The sequence below is a fragment of the Pleurodeles waltl genome, chromosome 3_1, assembly GCF_031143425.1.
Source record: "Pleurodeles waltl isolate 20211129_DDA chromosome 3_1, aPleWal1.hap1.20221129, whole genome shotgun sequence".
Lineage (NCBI taxonomy): Eukaryota > Metazoa > Chordata > Amphibia > Caudata > Salamandridae > Pleurodeles > Pleurodeles waltl.
Window position 1 is genome coordinate 667,512,649 of NC_090440.1, and position 17,069 is coordinate 667,529,717.

At 45.6% G+C, this 17,069-nt stretch overlaps 1 protein-coding gene across 1 annotated transcript in view; it reads right to left on the bottom strand.

The window, feature by feature from the left end:
* RIC8A (RIC8 guanine nucleotide exchange factor A) overlaps window positions 1–17,069 on the bottom strand; it is a 150,538-nt gene that overhangs the window by 42,797 nt on the left and 90,672 nt on the right. The window contains exons 6-9 of the mRNA XM_069223212.1: window positions 11,059–11,154; window positions 3,751–3,895; window positions 1,900–2,044; window positions 1,446–1,565 (exon numbers count right to left, since the gene is read on the bottom strand). Coding sequence (XP_069079313.1) covers window positions 1,446–1,565; window positions 1,900–2,044; window positions 3,751–3,895; window positions 11,059–11,154 — 506 coding nt within the window. The remainder of the gene's footprint in view (window positions 1–1,445; window positions 1,566–1,899; window positions 2,045–3,750; window positions 3,896–11,058; window positions 11,155–17,069) is intronic.

A 17,069-nucleotide genomic window follows, 5' to 3' on the forward strand; every position in this document is an offset into this window, starting at 1 on the left:
TTGGATAACTGTGGTAATTCTAGAGCTAATACATTCTGAGAGATCTGACCTCCCAGGATGCATACATTTATCAGACCAATCTGGGCTCGCCCATCTACTTCACCATGCACTGACACAGTGATCAAGACTTTGACTGAAAAATGTCTGATTATTACAGTGTTGTAAATAAAGCGGCACCTTCACACCCAGCAAATGCCTGTCTTGCAGTTTGCTTCCCATTCCACTCTCATAGACGGAGTGACCCGCCCATCATGTCTGTAGCATGTAGTGGAGACAGACTATTGGTTATCTACATTTATTAAGACATCAAAGGTTACAAGGACGTTATAGCTAGGTTCAGATTTTACACACTCAAAACAATAGAAATTCAGAAGTTATAGTTATCTCAAGAAACTATAACTCATACCCTAAGGTAACTATAATCTGCACCCTGCCATACACAGTTTTCTGGGGGGTGTGTAAGTGGCTGAATGGATGTGTGATTGGGTGTGTGTGGTTGTGTGGATGTGTAAGTGGGTGTTTCAGTGTATGAGTGGGTGTGTGGGTCTGTGAGTGGGTGTGTGAGTGATTTTGTGGGTCTGTGAGTGGGTATATGAATGGATGTATGGGTGTGTATGTGGGAGTGGTTGTGTGGGTGTATAAGTGAATGTGTAAGTGGGTGTGTGAGTGGGAGTATGATTAGCTGTGTGGGTATGTGAGTGGGTGTGTGAGTGGCTGTGTAAGTGGTTGTGGCGATGTCTAAGAGGGTGTGTGAGTGAGTGGCTGTGGTTCTTTGGGTGTAGTAGTGGTTTTGTGGGCCTGTGAGTCGGTGTGTGTGTGTGTGTGTGAGTGAGTGTGTCTGTGAGTGCTTATATATTTGTTTTCATTGGGCTCTGGATCCGTGGATCTGTCATGGATTCACAAGGGGGATGCGGTGAGCACAGCGGTGGATCCACAGATCCTTGTGCGCCCCCAAAATACTTTTTGGGGCAAATATAGCCCATGAGGGGTACCTCAGAGTCCCCTCCATCAGTCCCATGGGGTGGGGCCAGGATACCTCTATCCTGATCACTTATATGCTGTTTTATCTTTACCGTCCCAATCCCCCCCCCCATTTTGTCATTGATATTTTTGCCACAATATTATGGGAGCATAATATTGAAAACTCAGTGTTCTGGCATACAATCACGGCAGCATCCAAATGAATGGTTGAGAAGGAGGAGGAATACCTAGATGGACCTAGTTGCCCTGAGAGTACCACAACCATAGCCTGAAAAAAATCAACAGGGTTTTCAGAGGCTTTGGCAGCTCGAGGAAATCACCTGATTTCCATATATTCCCACTGAACTGCTAGACAAATTTAACTTCTGCTAATAGTGCTAATGTGGTCCTGAGACAATCCACTAAATATCTCTCTCTTAATCATCCCACAGCCACTCCAAGTCCCTCCAGTCAGATTCTTGTACCTAGAGAGTTTGGTGAACATGTCCACCAGCTTCATTGCCTCATCTTCCTTCTGCTCCTCGGTCATGCCATCCAGAGGGTTGGGAGGTTTCTCCTCCACACGTCCTGTAACCGGGTTAATGCTGCAAGCAACCAGGAAACAATAAATTTCAGGTCTTGGCATACGAAGACATAGTAATATATTTTGTTCAGCAAGAACCTGGGAACATATATATAGAATCTGGCTGCCGATTCTGCCTCCCACTGCCTGCCTGCAACCTATTGACTCTACAGATCTCTAGCATTGTAGAAACAATAGATGACAGGTAGGTCTGGCCTTTCACAATCAGAACCATCTCTCTGCACACCTAAAGGACTAAGCATACTTGAGAAGTATATAGACATGTAAGATGTGGGAGGAGGAGGAGGAGGATAGATGGATTTAGTGAAGTGACTGATATCTCGGATATCTCTTACTTGGCCTTTGCTTCTTTGTACTCTTCTGTGTCAGTATCTTCATCTTCAGAGTAGTTACCCTCTGCTTGTCCTCCTGCCATAAGACCACGGGCCGCGAGGAGACCTGCTGCATTTCCATAGCCCGTGTACTTGACAAACCGTGTCACTGAGAAAAAAGGATAATTATGAGATCTTTTCATTAAAGATGACACAGATCCAGGGCAGTGCCATGGTTTCTCAGAACTCAAAAATATTTATTGCAAGCATGTGTTCTCAGAGAACACGTGCACTTATTGTGATCTTGAGTTGTTAGAAACCCCACACATAACTATCACACCTATGAGACATCTGCAAACTCAGATCTACTTGTCACACATCTATGATATCAGTGACCTCCTGCAAAGCCATCACTGCAGGAGATCTCAGAATAGGCACACGTCATATATTATCCGTGAAGCATCAAAGGGCATCCAAACACTCAACACAGTCAAATAGTATAGAGCTCACCATCTCCCAAGACTCACTAATGGTCAAATGTACTGAACACATACACCAACATAACACATAGGGTGTTTCAGAGTTAATATTCCATCATTACATATTTTGTAGGTGCAAAGAAGCAGAAAAGGAGATGACTGAGGAAATCTATTTGAAGAGGCTGACAAGAGCTGAAAAGTCAAGGACTAGAGCCAAAGACCACACTAATATACATCAAGTGACAGACTCCTCCAGCCCTCAAGTCCCTCACAGACAGTAGCTGTTCAGAGCTCCCAGGTTTTTGGCAAGCCAGGCTGATTCTTTTCATTTACATATTAGAAGATATTGAAGGGTGGATGAGACAGCCAGGAGCATTTATAAAGAAGCTGACAGAAAATCTGTCACCTGACTTCAGTAGTCTGCTGGAAAAAAGTAGGTTCCAGGAATCTCAAAAAGGGCCATGCATGGTTAGTTCATTTTAGTTCATTTACACTGAGAACTGAAGAAGTAAACAGGGAACTACTACCAACCCGTTGGCTAACCTAAATGGAGGGAAACTGATGACATCACATTTGTACAGTGAAATGGAGAAGATGCTAATACGCTATGTCACTACAACTTATCCCATGTCAGAAGGCTGTAACAACAACACTCATCATCGTTACTAGACACGGTAGAACTGTAATACACTGACTCAAGAATGAGGTTTAATACTTGTACAGAAGAGAACCTGACTTGGAGACAAAAGCCTCAGCAATACCTTGACAGTGATCTGATGGCTGAAAAGTGGTGGATTCTCTCATTTCTTCTAAGGTTATAATACCCATTACAACTTTTAGAAAGCATGACATCCATGTAATAATTCATTAATTTGAAGAAACATATTCAATTAATAATTGTTGAGCAATCCCAGGCAAGGCTGAGAGATGCTGGAGCCTGGAGGCATTTAGTTTGCCTTTTGCACTAAATGAATGTTACTACTCTTTCATGTTGTATAGAGAAGATTAAGCAGAAGGTCAAATACTTCTACCTACAACCAAGGATGTATAATGTTCTGTCAATTTCGGATTTGGGCTCTCACAAAACCTGTAGGTTCTTGTAGGTTTCTGTGCATGACACTTGACTATGTGGAAGTGCATTGTGCACTGGTACCGATCCCATGTATGACATTTCAAATGTAGTTGTGTGATCTCTGGACATGTCCGTGTGAACAAATAGCACAAATGTCCAGGACTAAGAGGCTTAACCTTATTCTATAATTTGCTTGCTTTCTCCTGATTTATTCCCATCCCTTATTTAATGACAGCTGGTAGAATTCCTGAGCTGTAACACATTCACAACATCAGCAGGTCGCCCAAGTTGTCTCATTCGCTTCCTGTGTACATACACACTCACCATTCTCCTTGCAAAGAATGAAGAGGAAGTCGGCTGCACAGTGCTTGACGTCGGTGTCAATGTGCGTCATGAGCCGCACAAGCTTATTCCGTATATGTTCCCCTACTTCAGGACGATTTGTCACATCACGCAGCGGGGGAAGTACCTGTGGGGAGAGGCAAGGGGCACTAGACAGACCAGAGAAATATAGCACAAGCCCAGGTATGCCACCATCACCTTTCAATCATCATGTTGTCGAACACTGCTTAGAAAACTTACAATCTCAGACATCATTTTGGTTTTATTGTGCACACTTAGGGCCTGATTCTAACTTTGGAGGACGGTGTTAAACCGTCCCAAAAGTGGCGGATATACCACCTACCGTATTACGAGTCCATTATATCCTATGGAACTCGTAATACGGTAGGTGGTATATCCGCCACTTTTGGGACGGTTTAACACCGTCCTCCAAAGTTAGAATCAGGCCCTTAATGTGTTCTCACATAGTTCTCACTATGCTGTCTGGTGCTGGTCTGCGCCCGCTGGGTCTGGTGCATACAGTTTTCATTACTTGGTATGTCAACTAAACACTATGTTCCAGTTTTGAGCTTTCCATTTATTAACCATTCTTACAGGCATGTTGGTTGATTCTTTTGAACCAAGCAGAGTCTAACATTACTGATTTGTTGCATGGAAGCCCAAGGGAGTAAATGCAGTCACCTGTCCTTGACTTGAGCTATCTGGTAACACTAGTTTTGGTGCTTAGAGCCTGAAAGACACCTAGTTGTGTTGTTATGTATGTAATTATTTGAAATACTGAGTTGTTATTTGAAATATGTTATTGTATTGTGCGCGTGTCTGCATCGCGTGTCTCCGTTCGGATTCGAGAATGGACTTGGAGGAGTTGGGAAAAGGTGGTTGGAGAGGACACACGGAGACACGCAGTGCAGTGGATTCGGCAAGCCTTATTACTTGTTAATACTTAATAAATATTCCATACCAAATATAAGGACTCCGACTTTACACACCTCTTTCAGACTCGCAGTTGAAATCGTTACTTGTATGTTACTTGACGCTGTTTTAACTGCTATATGTAATGTTATGTTTGCTCTGAAATATTTTAGCTTAGAATTCTGCCGGGCAGCAGGGTGTGGGGGCCCTAAGGGAGAACTGCACCGCACTTTACTTGCTGGCAGCGTTTAATTCCAGAAGCCATTGTCAGGACAAGCGGAGGCACCATTCTGTTAGCGATCCAGTTGTCAAGTCGGCCTTGTTATTTAATGAGTGCTGGAGTGCGGACGTGCCTTCTTTCAGGCTTGCATTTTCAATAATAATTTACCTTAGAATCATCCTGCTGGGCAAGAGGGGGTGAGGCGTCACAACGGAGAACAGCACCGTCCTGTACATACTGGCCGTGTTTAGTGCCAAAAGCCATTGTCAGAGCAACCGGAAACACAATTTTTGCTAGCAGTTGCCAAGTTGGCCTCATTATTCAATGAGCGCTGGGGCAAGGATGTGCCAATGGCGCACCTAGGTGCACCAAAGACAAGCCGGTCTGTGCCCATCCATGTCAGGCCAGAATCCCTGCCCATTTGACTAAAAAGAGGTCAAGCTACTCCTCAGAAGAACTTATCCAATTAAACAGGCCATTGGGTAAGAACTGATACCACTCTTTGGATTCTATGTGCTTTCCCTCCATATGCAGGTCGTGCAAGCAGAGTACAGGAACTCTAGAATCAATGATGCAAAGGGACCCGATAAATTCCTCAAACATGAACAGCAATAACTGGCATATGTTTTTGGCCAACTGTAGGTCTCTACCTAAACATAAATTAGAGCTGTTTGCCTTCCTTGAAGATTATCAGCCTGAGATATTGTTCTTTACTGAAACCTGGTTTAGAGAAGATTGTATTTGTATACCTGATGTAGCTGTAATATGATTGCTCTATAGCCAGTTATGTGACCGACAAAACAAAGTAGGATGTGGGGTACTTAAATCTTTAAAGTACATCTTAAAGATAACTTCACTTCTGTTATTATTCCTGGGTATGAATGTCTCTCTTGGAAGTGAGCTTTCCTCTCTCTGGGCTATTTGTATATCGTTCCCACGTCAAGCTTTTCTGTTTATTAATCTTTTGCTGTACATTGTGGCTATACGAAGTCTTCAGAAAGTCAACTTCACTTTGCTGAGATATTTAAGTATACATCTTGATGACAGTAACTGTGAACGTGCACCTGACTTATTACACGACCTCTTCGCCATACAGCTCTCTCAATTGGTAACATCCCCCATGCTTAAAATAGCACATCTTCTTGAGCCAACTTTCACTAATGTTTCTAGTATGGGATCGGACCCTCCCCCAGTTTGTTAGTCAGATCACCATATTGTCCTTTTTAATCTCCCAAAAGTAGGAAAGAAAGCTTCTCTTGTCCTACAGTCAAAGTTTAGATGTTGCTGGCCAAAACTGAATAAAGTCAGCTGGGCAACCACTTACTCAATTCCATAACTGACTTGTATGGAGAAATATCTGAGAGAAATAGTAATTCAATAAATGGATAAAAGACTAATTGGATAAATTAGTACCCATAAGATTACATAAGATTAGCCGACCGCAGGGGCAGACCCCTTGGTTCTCAGCGGAATTAGTTGTACTGAAAAAAAAAAAAATCCAAAAGAATGGAAAGGAAGTGGAGGAAAAGCGTAATGCTACTAGCAAACTTAACTATGAAAAAGCACTAAAAAATTACCAGTATGCCATTAGAGAAGCTCATATTAATGATCTCAGTTCTAGGGTCAAGAGTTCTGCCAACTCACTTAAGGAGCTATACAAAATAGTTAACTCTTTTATGAAATGGCCACGCTCAGCTCCACCACCTTCTGAGACCTGCTGTAACGTGCTAGCTAACTACTTTCTAGGGAAAGTTAGCAGTATCTTTGGCAGGGGAGACAAAACTCAAGAGCATAGCTAACTGCAGCTCGCAGGCTCATCCAGCAAAAAAGAAACCAGAGACGGCTCCTCCACTATGGCGGAGGAGTATCGCCCCCGCCAGCAGCAGGATCTGCAAACTATTGCGGGTCATGGAGGTGACGAGCAGTGAGGGGAGTGCACAGTGCACTCCCCTCAGTGAGTACGTGTTTGGCCAGCTGCCTCGGGCCGGCCAAACACATACGCTCATAAGGGCTCTCGCCAACCCGCCACTGTGTTGCTGAGTTGGAGAGAGCTGTCTCAGTCTGTGTTGGAGACCAATTTAGAAAAATAACGCATATTTTTATGTAAATTTTTATATCAAGAACTTCGTTATCAAGTAAGTACTTTTTTAAAATATCATTTTTTACAGGTAAGTTGAATGCTCACTTAAATGCATCTTTATGCGGCAATGCTTTCCTATGGGGAAAAAGGCATATGTTGCACACAGTAATTTACAGTATGATTCTTGGGGTCTCCTTCAGGACTTAGGGCTATAGGGGGCCAAAATCAAAGGTACCACCAGCAGTTACTCGTTACCTGCCCTTGGGCGTCCGGGTGCAGAGGTGCTGGTCAGGTTGGTAGCTTTCCGTACTACTCTAGTGGAAAGAAGGGGGACCACCTGGAAACAGGTTCTGGGGGGGCACTTTGGGACCAGTCCGTGAGCTCTCAATGGGGGGTGTTCGGGTTGCAAGGGTCTTGGGAGCAAGAAAGCACAGTTGGTTTTCCAGTAATCAGGCTTGGGCGCTCTGGTACAGAGTAGATAGGTCGGTGGGACTGGGTGCCTCAAAGGTCCTCACAGTTGCCGGTCTTACCGGTTGAGGGTGCAAAAGCAGGACAGCTGGGCCACTCTAGAAGTGGGTCTCTCTGGTGGTGACGTCTCTTGACGGCTGCTCAGTCTCTGTGCACTGGGAGTCCGGATTGGACTCAAACGGACTTGGCTTGTTAGAAGGGGTCTGGTATCCCAGGTATTGGTGCTGGGTGGCTCCTTCTGGAGCCCATGTACCTATTCCTGGGCGACTGAGGCATTGGGCTGGCCAGGGAGCTGCAAGATGGTGGACCGGACTCTGCTGCTTTGGTGCGTGTGGACTGCAGGGGAGTAGCTCCTCTACTCCAAGGGAGATTGCTGGCAATTTGAGAGTGGTTGGCAGTCTACCAGGGTGCTTGGTAGATGCTCAGCTGCAGGTCTATTCACTTTGTTGCAATTGTTGAGATTAGTGCAGGCAAGCAGGGTTTGGTGCCAAAAATCCACAGCAAGTCTTCTGTTCTCACTTTTTCACAGCTCTTCTTTGTTCTCTTCATCTGGATTTGTTGAATGTGAGCTCCTGGCATCAGGGTGCCTCCTAAATAGTCAATTTAGGGGTATTAAGGAGAGTGACAGGTAGTAGCCAAAGGGCTGCTTACCTCTAGGGTGACTACACCCTCTATGTAATTACTTCCTGTGGGGCGTGGGCATAACCCTGACCCAGTGAGCCTAATTCTACCAAAAACCAAGATGGTGGAGTTTTGTGTTCACATCAGGTAGCCCACCTCAGAGGTGGAGCTAGCCTGATAAGGGACACGCCATCTGACTAGCTGATTTTCCCACCTGTCCTGCTGCCAAATGTGCCTAGGGCCGGGTGGGGGGGGCGACATCACCAATGGTTGTGGAAGCCAGGGTCGTATAACAAATGCCGCAGAGACTTTTGAAGCCTCCTGCCTTGATATTCTGATAACTAGCCATCCTGCTTGGAGGAGGTGGTAACACCTCTGCCCAGAGCAGGCTTTGTTTTTGACCCCCGAGAGCGTAGGCTCTGACCTCCAGGGGATCAAAAACTCATCTGTGGTGGCTGGTTGGCCAGGACCAGTTAGCCAGCACACTACTAGTTGGTAGGTTTTCAGGGGACACATTTAAAACTGCCCTCTGAGTGCATGTATTAATAAATCAAAAACTGGAATCAATGTGGGCTTATTAAAACAAGATGTTTGATACCAAAAATCTGGGGTTTCAGTGAAGCCATCATGTAACTGGGAAACTTGTAATTACTGGTGTCCAACACATGTACTTAAAATGGCCTCCCTTTTCACTTGTAATATCTAAGAATCGACTTAGACATCACAGGGGCATATCTGCTTATGCAGATATGTCCTCACCTTTAGTACAGTGCACCCTGCCTTATGGCTGTAAAGCCTGATGTAAGGGTTACTTACCTATACTGCATTCAATGTATGTAGGCATGGCACACAGGAGGTGTGACATGTCGTGTTTTCACTTTTCTCTGCACTGTGTCATGCAGCCTGAAATGGCAGTTTGTATGAGTGTGCTGCGAGTCCCCTAGGGTGGCACAATACATTCTGAAGCCCTTAGGGATCCTCTTTAGTTCTCCATGCCCTGGGTACCAGGGGTACCATTAACTAGCAACTTACTTGGCTGCTAAAGGTATTGCCAATTGAGGAACAATTGCACACTTTTAGGGAAAGAGATCTGGCACTGGGCACCTGGTCAGCTGGAATCCAGTGCACTTCGGTCAAATTGCATTGAATACCAGACAAAAGTGGGGGTGACCATGTAAAAAAAAGAGGCACTTTCCTACAGTCCTCAATCAAGGTGGATCAGCCGCAGTCATTTTGCTTGACCTGAGTGGAACATTTGATACGTCTCCCATAGATTTCTACTTCAGAGATTAGAAGAGGTCTAGCCTAGCATAATAATGGTTGACCTCCTTCCTGACTAGTAGAAGCTTTCCAGTCTCTGAAGGGCCTTTCCACTCAGCCTCTCATCTTTTAAAATGTGAGGTCTCTCAGGGATCTTCACTGAGCCCTACACTCTTTAATGCTTATGTTCGTCTGCTCTCAGATATCATATGTTCTCATGGATTTTCAATGGTGTCATAAGTAGATGACACACAGATCATTATCTCACTTACGCCCAACACAGGAGTAATATCACGCCAACTTAATTCCTACTTAAAACAGATTGCAGATTGGATGGCTGCTAATTGCCTGTAGTTAAATGGTGTGGTAGTTAAATTGTGACAAAACTAATATATTAGTAGTTGGTAATAAGACATTCATATGAAATTAACTTTGAAACAAACTTTTCGGAGCTCACTACTGCTCCAAATCAGAATTGAAAAGCCTGGGCGTTATAATTCACAATAAACTCTCTATGGAGGCTCAGGCTAGAAAGATGTCCTCAAGTTGTTTCGACCTATTGAGAACCCTCAGGAAGTTGCTGGGCTGGCGGTCACGCCCTGCACAGAGAATGATAGCACAAGGTTTGGTGCTATCATGCAGACTATGGTAACTCCCTATACTTAGGAAGTCAACAAACAGTGATCAAGAAAGTTCAAGTGATCCAAAATGCTGCAGCCCCGATTCTCCTGGTAATCCCGAAACATCAGACTCTTTCGTCTACACTAGCTACATTACACTGGCTGTCAATACAAAAGAGGATTCAGTTTAAGAATGTGCCCAGCCCACTGTGCCAACGTTTGATTCGGCTCTACTTTACCAGGAGATTGCTATGGTCAAGGAATTTAAGTCTGCTATCCAGGGTTAAGAAAGCCAGGAGTGAAGGGTGCATGTTTGCATACTGAGGGGCATATTTGTGTGGATTTGGCAGAGGTCAGCGCAGCAAGTCACCTTGCTGTACTGCCCTGCGTCAGAGTGAAAGGGCAGGAATGCGCCGTATCTATGGCATATGGTGCATTACTTCTCTTTTCCCTTTCACTGGCACCTTGTGACTGCTTAGCACCTCCCCTGAGAAGGCATAAGGTTTTGGAGCATCCCCAGGTTTACAAGGTCTTATAAATCTGGGGATGTGTCAAAACCCATGGGTCTTGTGTGAGAACACTCATCGCAACGCCCATAGAATGCCTCCCTAGCACGGAGTAAAGCAACACAGTGATTTGCATTGTCTTGCCTTACGCCATATCTATGAGGAAGTCACTCAAAGTGGCTTTGCGTGGCCTCATTGATATGATTTGGCGGTGCGAGGGGCTCGTAAATATGCCCCATAGTACCCAAATTATGAAATACCTGACTCTCAGGAAGGCTGACAACGAACTCAGCTTTAGGAAACAGCTGACGACATATCTTTTTGCTTAAATCATGAGGATTCTGAGTCTGGCAGACCAATCAATACTGAGAAGCCCGTGGGGTAACCATGTGCTCAAGAAGTGCTATTAATAGAATAGATAAGAACGTTTTGATGCATGTGTAATTGTGTTTTTACATTCAATGTGCTTTCCTTATTGGTACTCCTAAGTCATTTGCAGTGGGTACTGTGTTGTAAGAGCGTTATACGCTTACTGCTTTTTCATGTAACTCTTCCTCTTCTCCCTTACACCAGAAGCTCCAATGCGAGCTGTTCTCTTCTCACCTTGGCTCTGAGGTATCTCCTCGCTGGTCTGTGGATCCGGGCGCTTTGGGCCAAAACAGTTAGTACAGGGGTGAGATTCTCCTTGGCCTTATGCCCCTGTGAAATGAGATTAAAAGACAGATCATGAAGGACACAGAAATGACACCCCCACTTCCACAAGGACTGGAGGAGCAACATCATCCTCTCCAGTGCTATGAGAAGAGAGTAAACACTAGGGCAAAATATCCCCAGGCTAGTTGTTGCTCTTTTGTTTCTTTTATTACCCTGTACACCTAGAGGTCCCTTCTGACCTGACTGTGAGAAGTAGAATGGCGCATAGAAATGTTGTGGAAGTTACTTTTGGGCACCTCCTGCATTTATGGTTTAACTCCATTTTTATTGAAGTAAAGTTATCACATAGTACACCTACAACTTCTGGCCAGTGGGGTGTCAAGTTAGTGAATTAGCTACATCAGATATTTAACATACACATACATCAATAACTCCAGATCCATCTCCCCGTCTGATCTGCAAATTCTGTATGCTACTCCACTTATTGCTTTATGCTTCAATACACACTCCTGGGGTGTGACTGTCCAGCCGCATGAACAGCCAACCTACAGAATTAGTTATCTACTGTGTGATGGTGAGAATTCTAAGATAGCCGAGACAGGTGAGCTATCTATAATCTGCTTATAGAAAGTTTATACACTGTCTCCAAGTTTTCTGAAATTGTGCCTCTCACTTTTCCAGGGCTTTCGAGAGCTTTTCCATGCCCAAAAGCCCCCAAAGCCTGTTGAGCCATGTCTCATATTCTGGAGGTTGTGATTGTCTGTCTGGACATGCATAGTGCCATGGTAATTGCCCTGCCTCTCCTGAAGTGTAGGGTAACAGGTCTGCCTGTTTGAGAAACCGAATTTAGGGCATCGCCATAGCAAGTGTGAGAGTGTAACTGTATCTCTACAGTTTCTACAACACTTGGACAGTCTTGCAAGGTACCATTTGTGGACTCACTCTGGGGCGTAGTTCCAATAAAGTGTGGCTTTTAAATTGCTCTCTTACCTGAGCTGCTTGTTACAGAGATTTGTATCCTGGTGTATATATCCTCTCTTTCTTTGTCTGTAAGGGAATGCTTTACCTCTACTTCCCATCTCTTTTGGCCCCAAGGAGCTCTTCAACGTCATAAGGAACTCACCAACCCCAGCACCAACGCCAACGCCATCCCCCCATCCCAAGACCTCTGCGACTCCCTAGCATTCTACTTCCACTGCACGATTGCAGACATCCACGACAGCTTCAGCACCCAGACCCCCACGGCAACCACCAACACCACAGATTTACCTCCGACCAACCTCCTGCTCTCCTGGACCCCCATCAACGACATCAACACCATGGAAATCATGAACACCATCCACTCCGGCTCTCCATCTGACCCCTGCCCTCATCCCATCCTCAACAAAGCAAGCTATGTCACCGCACCCCAACTACGGAAGATCATCAACAGCTCCTTCGAGTCCGCCACCTTCCCGGAGAGCTGGAGACACGCTGAGATCAACACCCTCCTCAAAAAACCCAAGGCGGACCCAAAGGACCTTGAGAACTTCCGGCCGATCTCTCTGCTCCCCTTCCCAGCAAAAGTCATTGAGAAGTCCGTCAACAAACAACTAACCAGCTTCCTAGAGGAGAACTGCACCCTGGACCCTTCCCAATCCGGATTCTGCAGCAACCACAGTACTGAAACCGCCCTCATTGCCGCCACCGACGACATCGGAACCATACTGGACAGCGGCAAAACCGCGGCCCTCATCCTCCTGGGCGTCTCGGCCACGCTCGACACCGTCTGCCACCACACCCTATGCTCATGCATCAGCAATGCTAGAATACGCGACAGAGGCCTGGACTGGGTCATCTCTTTTTTCACCTGCAGAACCCAGAGTCCGCTTTCCCCCATTCCTCTCGGAGGCCACTGAAATCATCTGCGGCGTACCCAAGAGTTTGTCCCTCAGCCCAACCCTCTTCAACATCTACATGGCCCGCTCGCTAACATCGCTCGATCCCACAACCTCAACATCATCTCATACGCCCAAGACACCCTGCTGATCCTCTCCCTCGCCAAGGGCTCCGCCAAGACCTACCTCCACGAAGGAATGAAGGCCATAGCCGTATGAATGAAGAGCAGCTGCCTCTAACTCAAATCCAACAAGACGGAAGTCCTCATCTTCAGCTCCACCCCCTCTGCATGGGATGACAACTGGTGGCCTGCCACTCTCGGAACCACTCCGACTCCAACCGACCAGGCACGCAACCTAGGATTCATCCTGGACCCCTCACTATCCATGACCCAGCAAGTCAACGCCATCTCCTCCTCCTGCTTCAACACCCTCCACATGCTCCGAAGGATCTACGAATGGATACCCACTGAAACCAGAAGAACCGTCACCCAAGCCCTCGTAAGCAGCAAACTGGACTACGGCAATGCCCTCTATGCAGGAACCACGGCCAAACTCCAGAAGAGGCTGCAACGCATCCAGAACACCTCCGCAAGCCTCATCCTGGACATCCCCCGCCACTGCCACATCACAGACCACCTGCAAAATATGCACTGGCTCTCAGTCAACAAGAGAATCACCTTCAAACTCCTCGCCCACAAAGCACGCACAACACCGGACCAGAATACCTCTCCTACACCCCGACCTGGCATCTCGGCTTCGCCAACCTCGCCCGCGCAACCATCCCACGTGTCCGCAGAACTACAATCGGTGGTACATCATTCTTGCACGTCGCCGCCAAAATGTGAAACACTCTTCCCACCCACCTGCCCCAGATGAAAGACCTCCTTACCTTCAGGAAACTTCTCAAGACCTGGCTGTTCAAGCAGTAGCAGCACCTCCTCCCCCCTTAGCATTTCCCCCCCCCCCTCCTCAGCACCTTGAGACCCTGACGGGTGAGTAGTGCGCTTTACAAATCCCCTGCCTGATTGATTGATTGATTTCGTGCTGGCGACTTTCGGGGAGGAATTGCTTTCCGCAAAAATGTACAGAGGTCCGAGAGCAGGTGTTTATTGTCATGTTTTTTAACAATCCACTTTTCACTTTGTGTAAGTGGTCTGTTGGTATTGGTCTTAATCGAATAAAGGGTGCCCCTGTATTGAATTTGTAGATAGTACATACATTCTGTCTCTGGAAGATCATAATTCCACTTCAACCGCTCAAAGGACTGAATGCCTTTTGTGTTGTTTGAGTTTCCTAGAAGTTTGCAATAAGTGGTCTGCCATGCTCTGTGTGCTGTGCCCTCCATAGCCCCAGAGAATTCAGGATTATGGGAGCCATCATGGAAAGGATAATTGTTAAGACATGGGGCTTTCCAAACGTGTATCAGCTGCGGCTTGGTCTGTAAAGTACTAGTGTTGCTCCATAGATGGACGAAGAAACTCTGTTATTTATCGAAGTTGTGCAGGAAGGTAACAGTGCATTAAGTGAGGGATCCCCTGCCCACCGTCATCTAAAGTAAGATAAACCTGCATTATAGCTACGTGGGGCTTCTTACTGCCCAATATAAAGCGTTTTATGAGCCTTTGGATTTTAACTGTTATGGTCGGAGCTGTAATGGCACCGTTTTCATCACATACAGGACCCTAGGCAACAAGTTTATCTTGAACACCTCAATGTGGCCCACCCAAAATACCTACAAACCCAGCTCTTAGCTTTGTAAGTCTTTGCGAGCACATCAAGAAGAATAGTTTTGGAAGGCTATTTTATCTGTGGCAGGGTAATGAATGTGATATTGTGTCCATGCAAGTGGGAACAATTCCTGTTGTGTGTTTTGTATGCCTAGTGGGGTTTTGAGACTCTTGATTTGCAATTTTATGTGTTCATTTTGAACACTGCAGTTTGACCGGATAGTTCTAATTCTCCCAAAAGGGCTGGGATGAAACTTCAGGGATCTGACAACATGACCATCACATCATTGGAATATAGAGCCAGTATATGCAGCTGATTCCCCAATCATATCCCCTCAATCTGGGGGTTTAGTCTATACTCTCCAACAATGGCCCCATGTACAGAGCAAAGAGGAATGGAGACAATGGGCACCTGTGTCTCATCCCTCTGCTCACCCGAAAAGGCTGTGACAAGACTCCATTAACTCTGCTTTTCTCCGTAGAGCTAGAGTAATCGCTGTGTATTCAGGCTTTACATTTCAGGCCATGGCAAGCTTCTCCAGGCCCTCCAGTAAGAAGGGCCAGTGGACCCCATCAAAAGCCTTTCTTTGGCATGAGAGAGAGGAAGAAATTGGGTGTCTTGGTACGCCTGGCTTTATCAATAATATGTGTTATTCGTTTGGTGTTGTTGCAACAATCCATTTTGGGGATAAAGTCTACTAGATCCAGGACCACTAGCTCTTAGATATGTGCCCTAGGCTGTATGCCATTACGCCCAGAAAAAAAATGGTGTCAACATTTAGAAGTGATATGCCTGTATGACATGCACTGTGTTGGGCCCTTGCCTGGTTTGGCAACTATAATTATAACTGCCTCACACATTGTGATATGAGCAGGCCTGTGGAAGTGAAGGTATTGTATGAACGTGTTAGGGTTGGTGCCAGGTGCGGGCAAAATATCTTACTGAATACTCCTGTGAATCTGTCCAGGCCCAGAGCCTATCCAAAGCATAGTTTAGATATCCCTGGGCTAACCGCCTCCAAGGTGATGTCCGCATCAAGGTTAATCTGCCTCCTGGGTCATGAAGGATGGTACTGGGACCCACAGATATGGCTTTATAGTATGTACAAAGAAAGAGTATGTAATGCATAGATCTGCATAGTATTGTCTGACTGTATTCACTATCTCTTCATATAGCTGGGCTATACCGGCAATTAAAGTCCCGCTCCCTTGTTAAGGGCCCTCGCCTTCAGGCCCGGGCCTTTAACGCTGGAGCGGGCCTTTATTGACTGGTATAGCCCACTACGGCGGGCACTAAGGCTATAATACATCTCCCTTCCCTGGGAACCAAACAATTAGTTCTAAAGCTATGAATTAACAAGAACAATACACAACAACTGAACAACTAATAAGAGATGAAGTGCCTACCTAAAGAATACAGGACACCACAGAAAACAAAACACAAGTAAGAAAAACACCAATAAGAAAAATACCTAGAATAAACAAACACAGTATTCTTCATTACAAACAGTTAAAACACTTAAATGCAAACAAAGTCTCCCAAATATCCTGGAAGCTTCTTTATCCTCAACTCCCTTCCAACTTGTAGTCTTCTTGCTGAACCACCTCCCCTCTCTAAATTACCCATATTTCCCTGCAACATGTTTGCAGCTTGATGATCAGTAAATTAATTGTCCTTCATCAGTAACCATGGAGATCATGGCCCGATTTTCCTTTCACCCTCCCTTGCCTTTGGTACAAAGCCACTCTCCTGAGATTCCATGTTTGTCCATTATCAAGCTTGATCCAATTGCCACCCACAGATTTGACCCTGTAAGGTCCCCAAAACTTGGTCTAAACTCTCCCAATTCCATTCAGTTTGACCTTGACCCAATCTCCAACATCAATGTACTGTTTCTGCAAACTTCCTCTTGTAGAATCCCCTTTGTTCTTCGATACCCCTTCAAGCATCCATGATGCCACCAGTTTGGGCCCTGGCTGTCTACTCCACATCATCTGAAATGGGGTTGTCTTCGTACTGGCATTCACTGAGGTGCGATAAACCCACAGCATACGCTTGGCCTCATCCTGCACAGACAGACCAGCACTACATGCCAGTTGCATGATACCCTTCACCAATTTGTTGACCTTCTCAACTAGACCATTCCATTGGGGATTGTATAAAAAGGTACATGTATGTTTTAGTGTCCAAAAAGCAATTCATCTCTTGTGAAATAAGTTGTGCGCCATTGTCAGTGAGTAAAATTGAGGGTATGCCCACCCTTCTAAACACTTCACCCAAACCACCAGTAATTGCTGATAGCAATACATTTAATAAACACCACCTTTGATTTTGCAACAACCAAAACTGCAG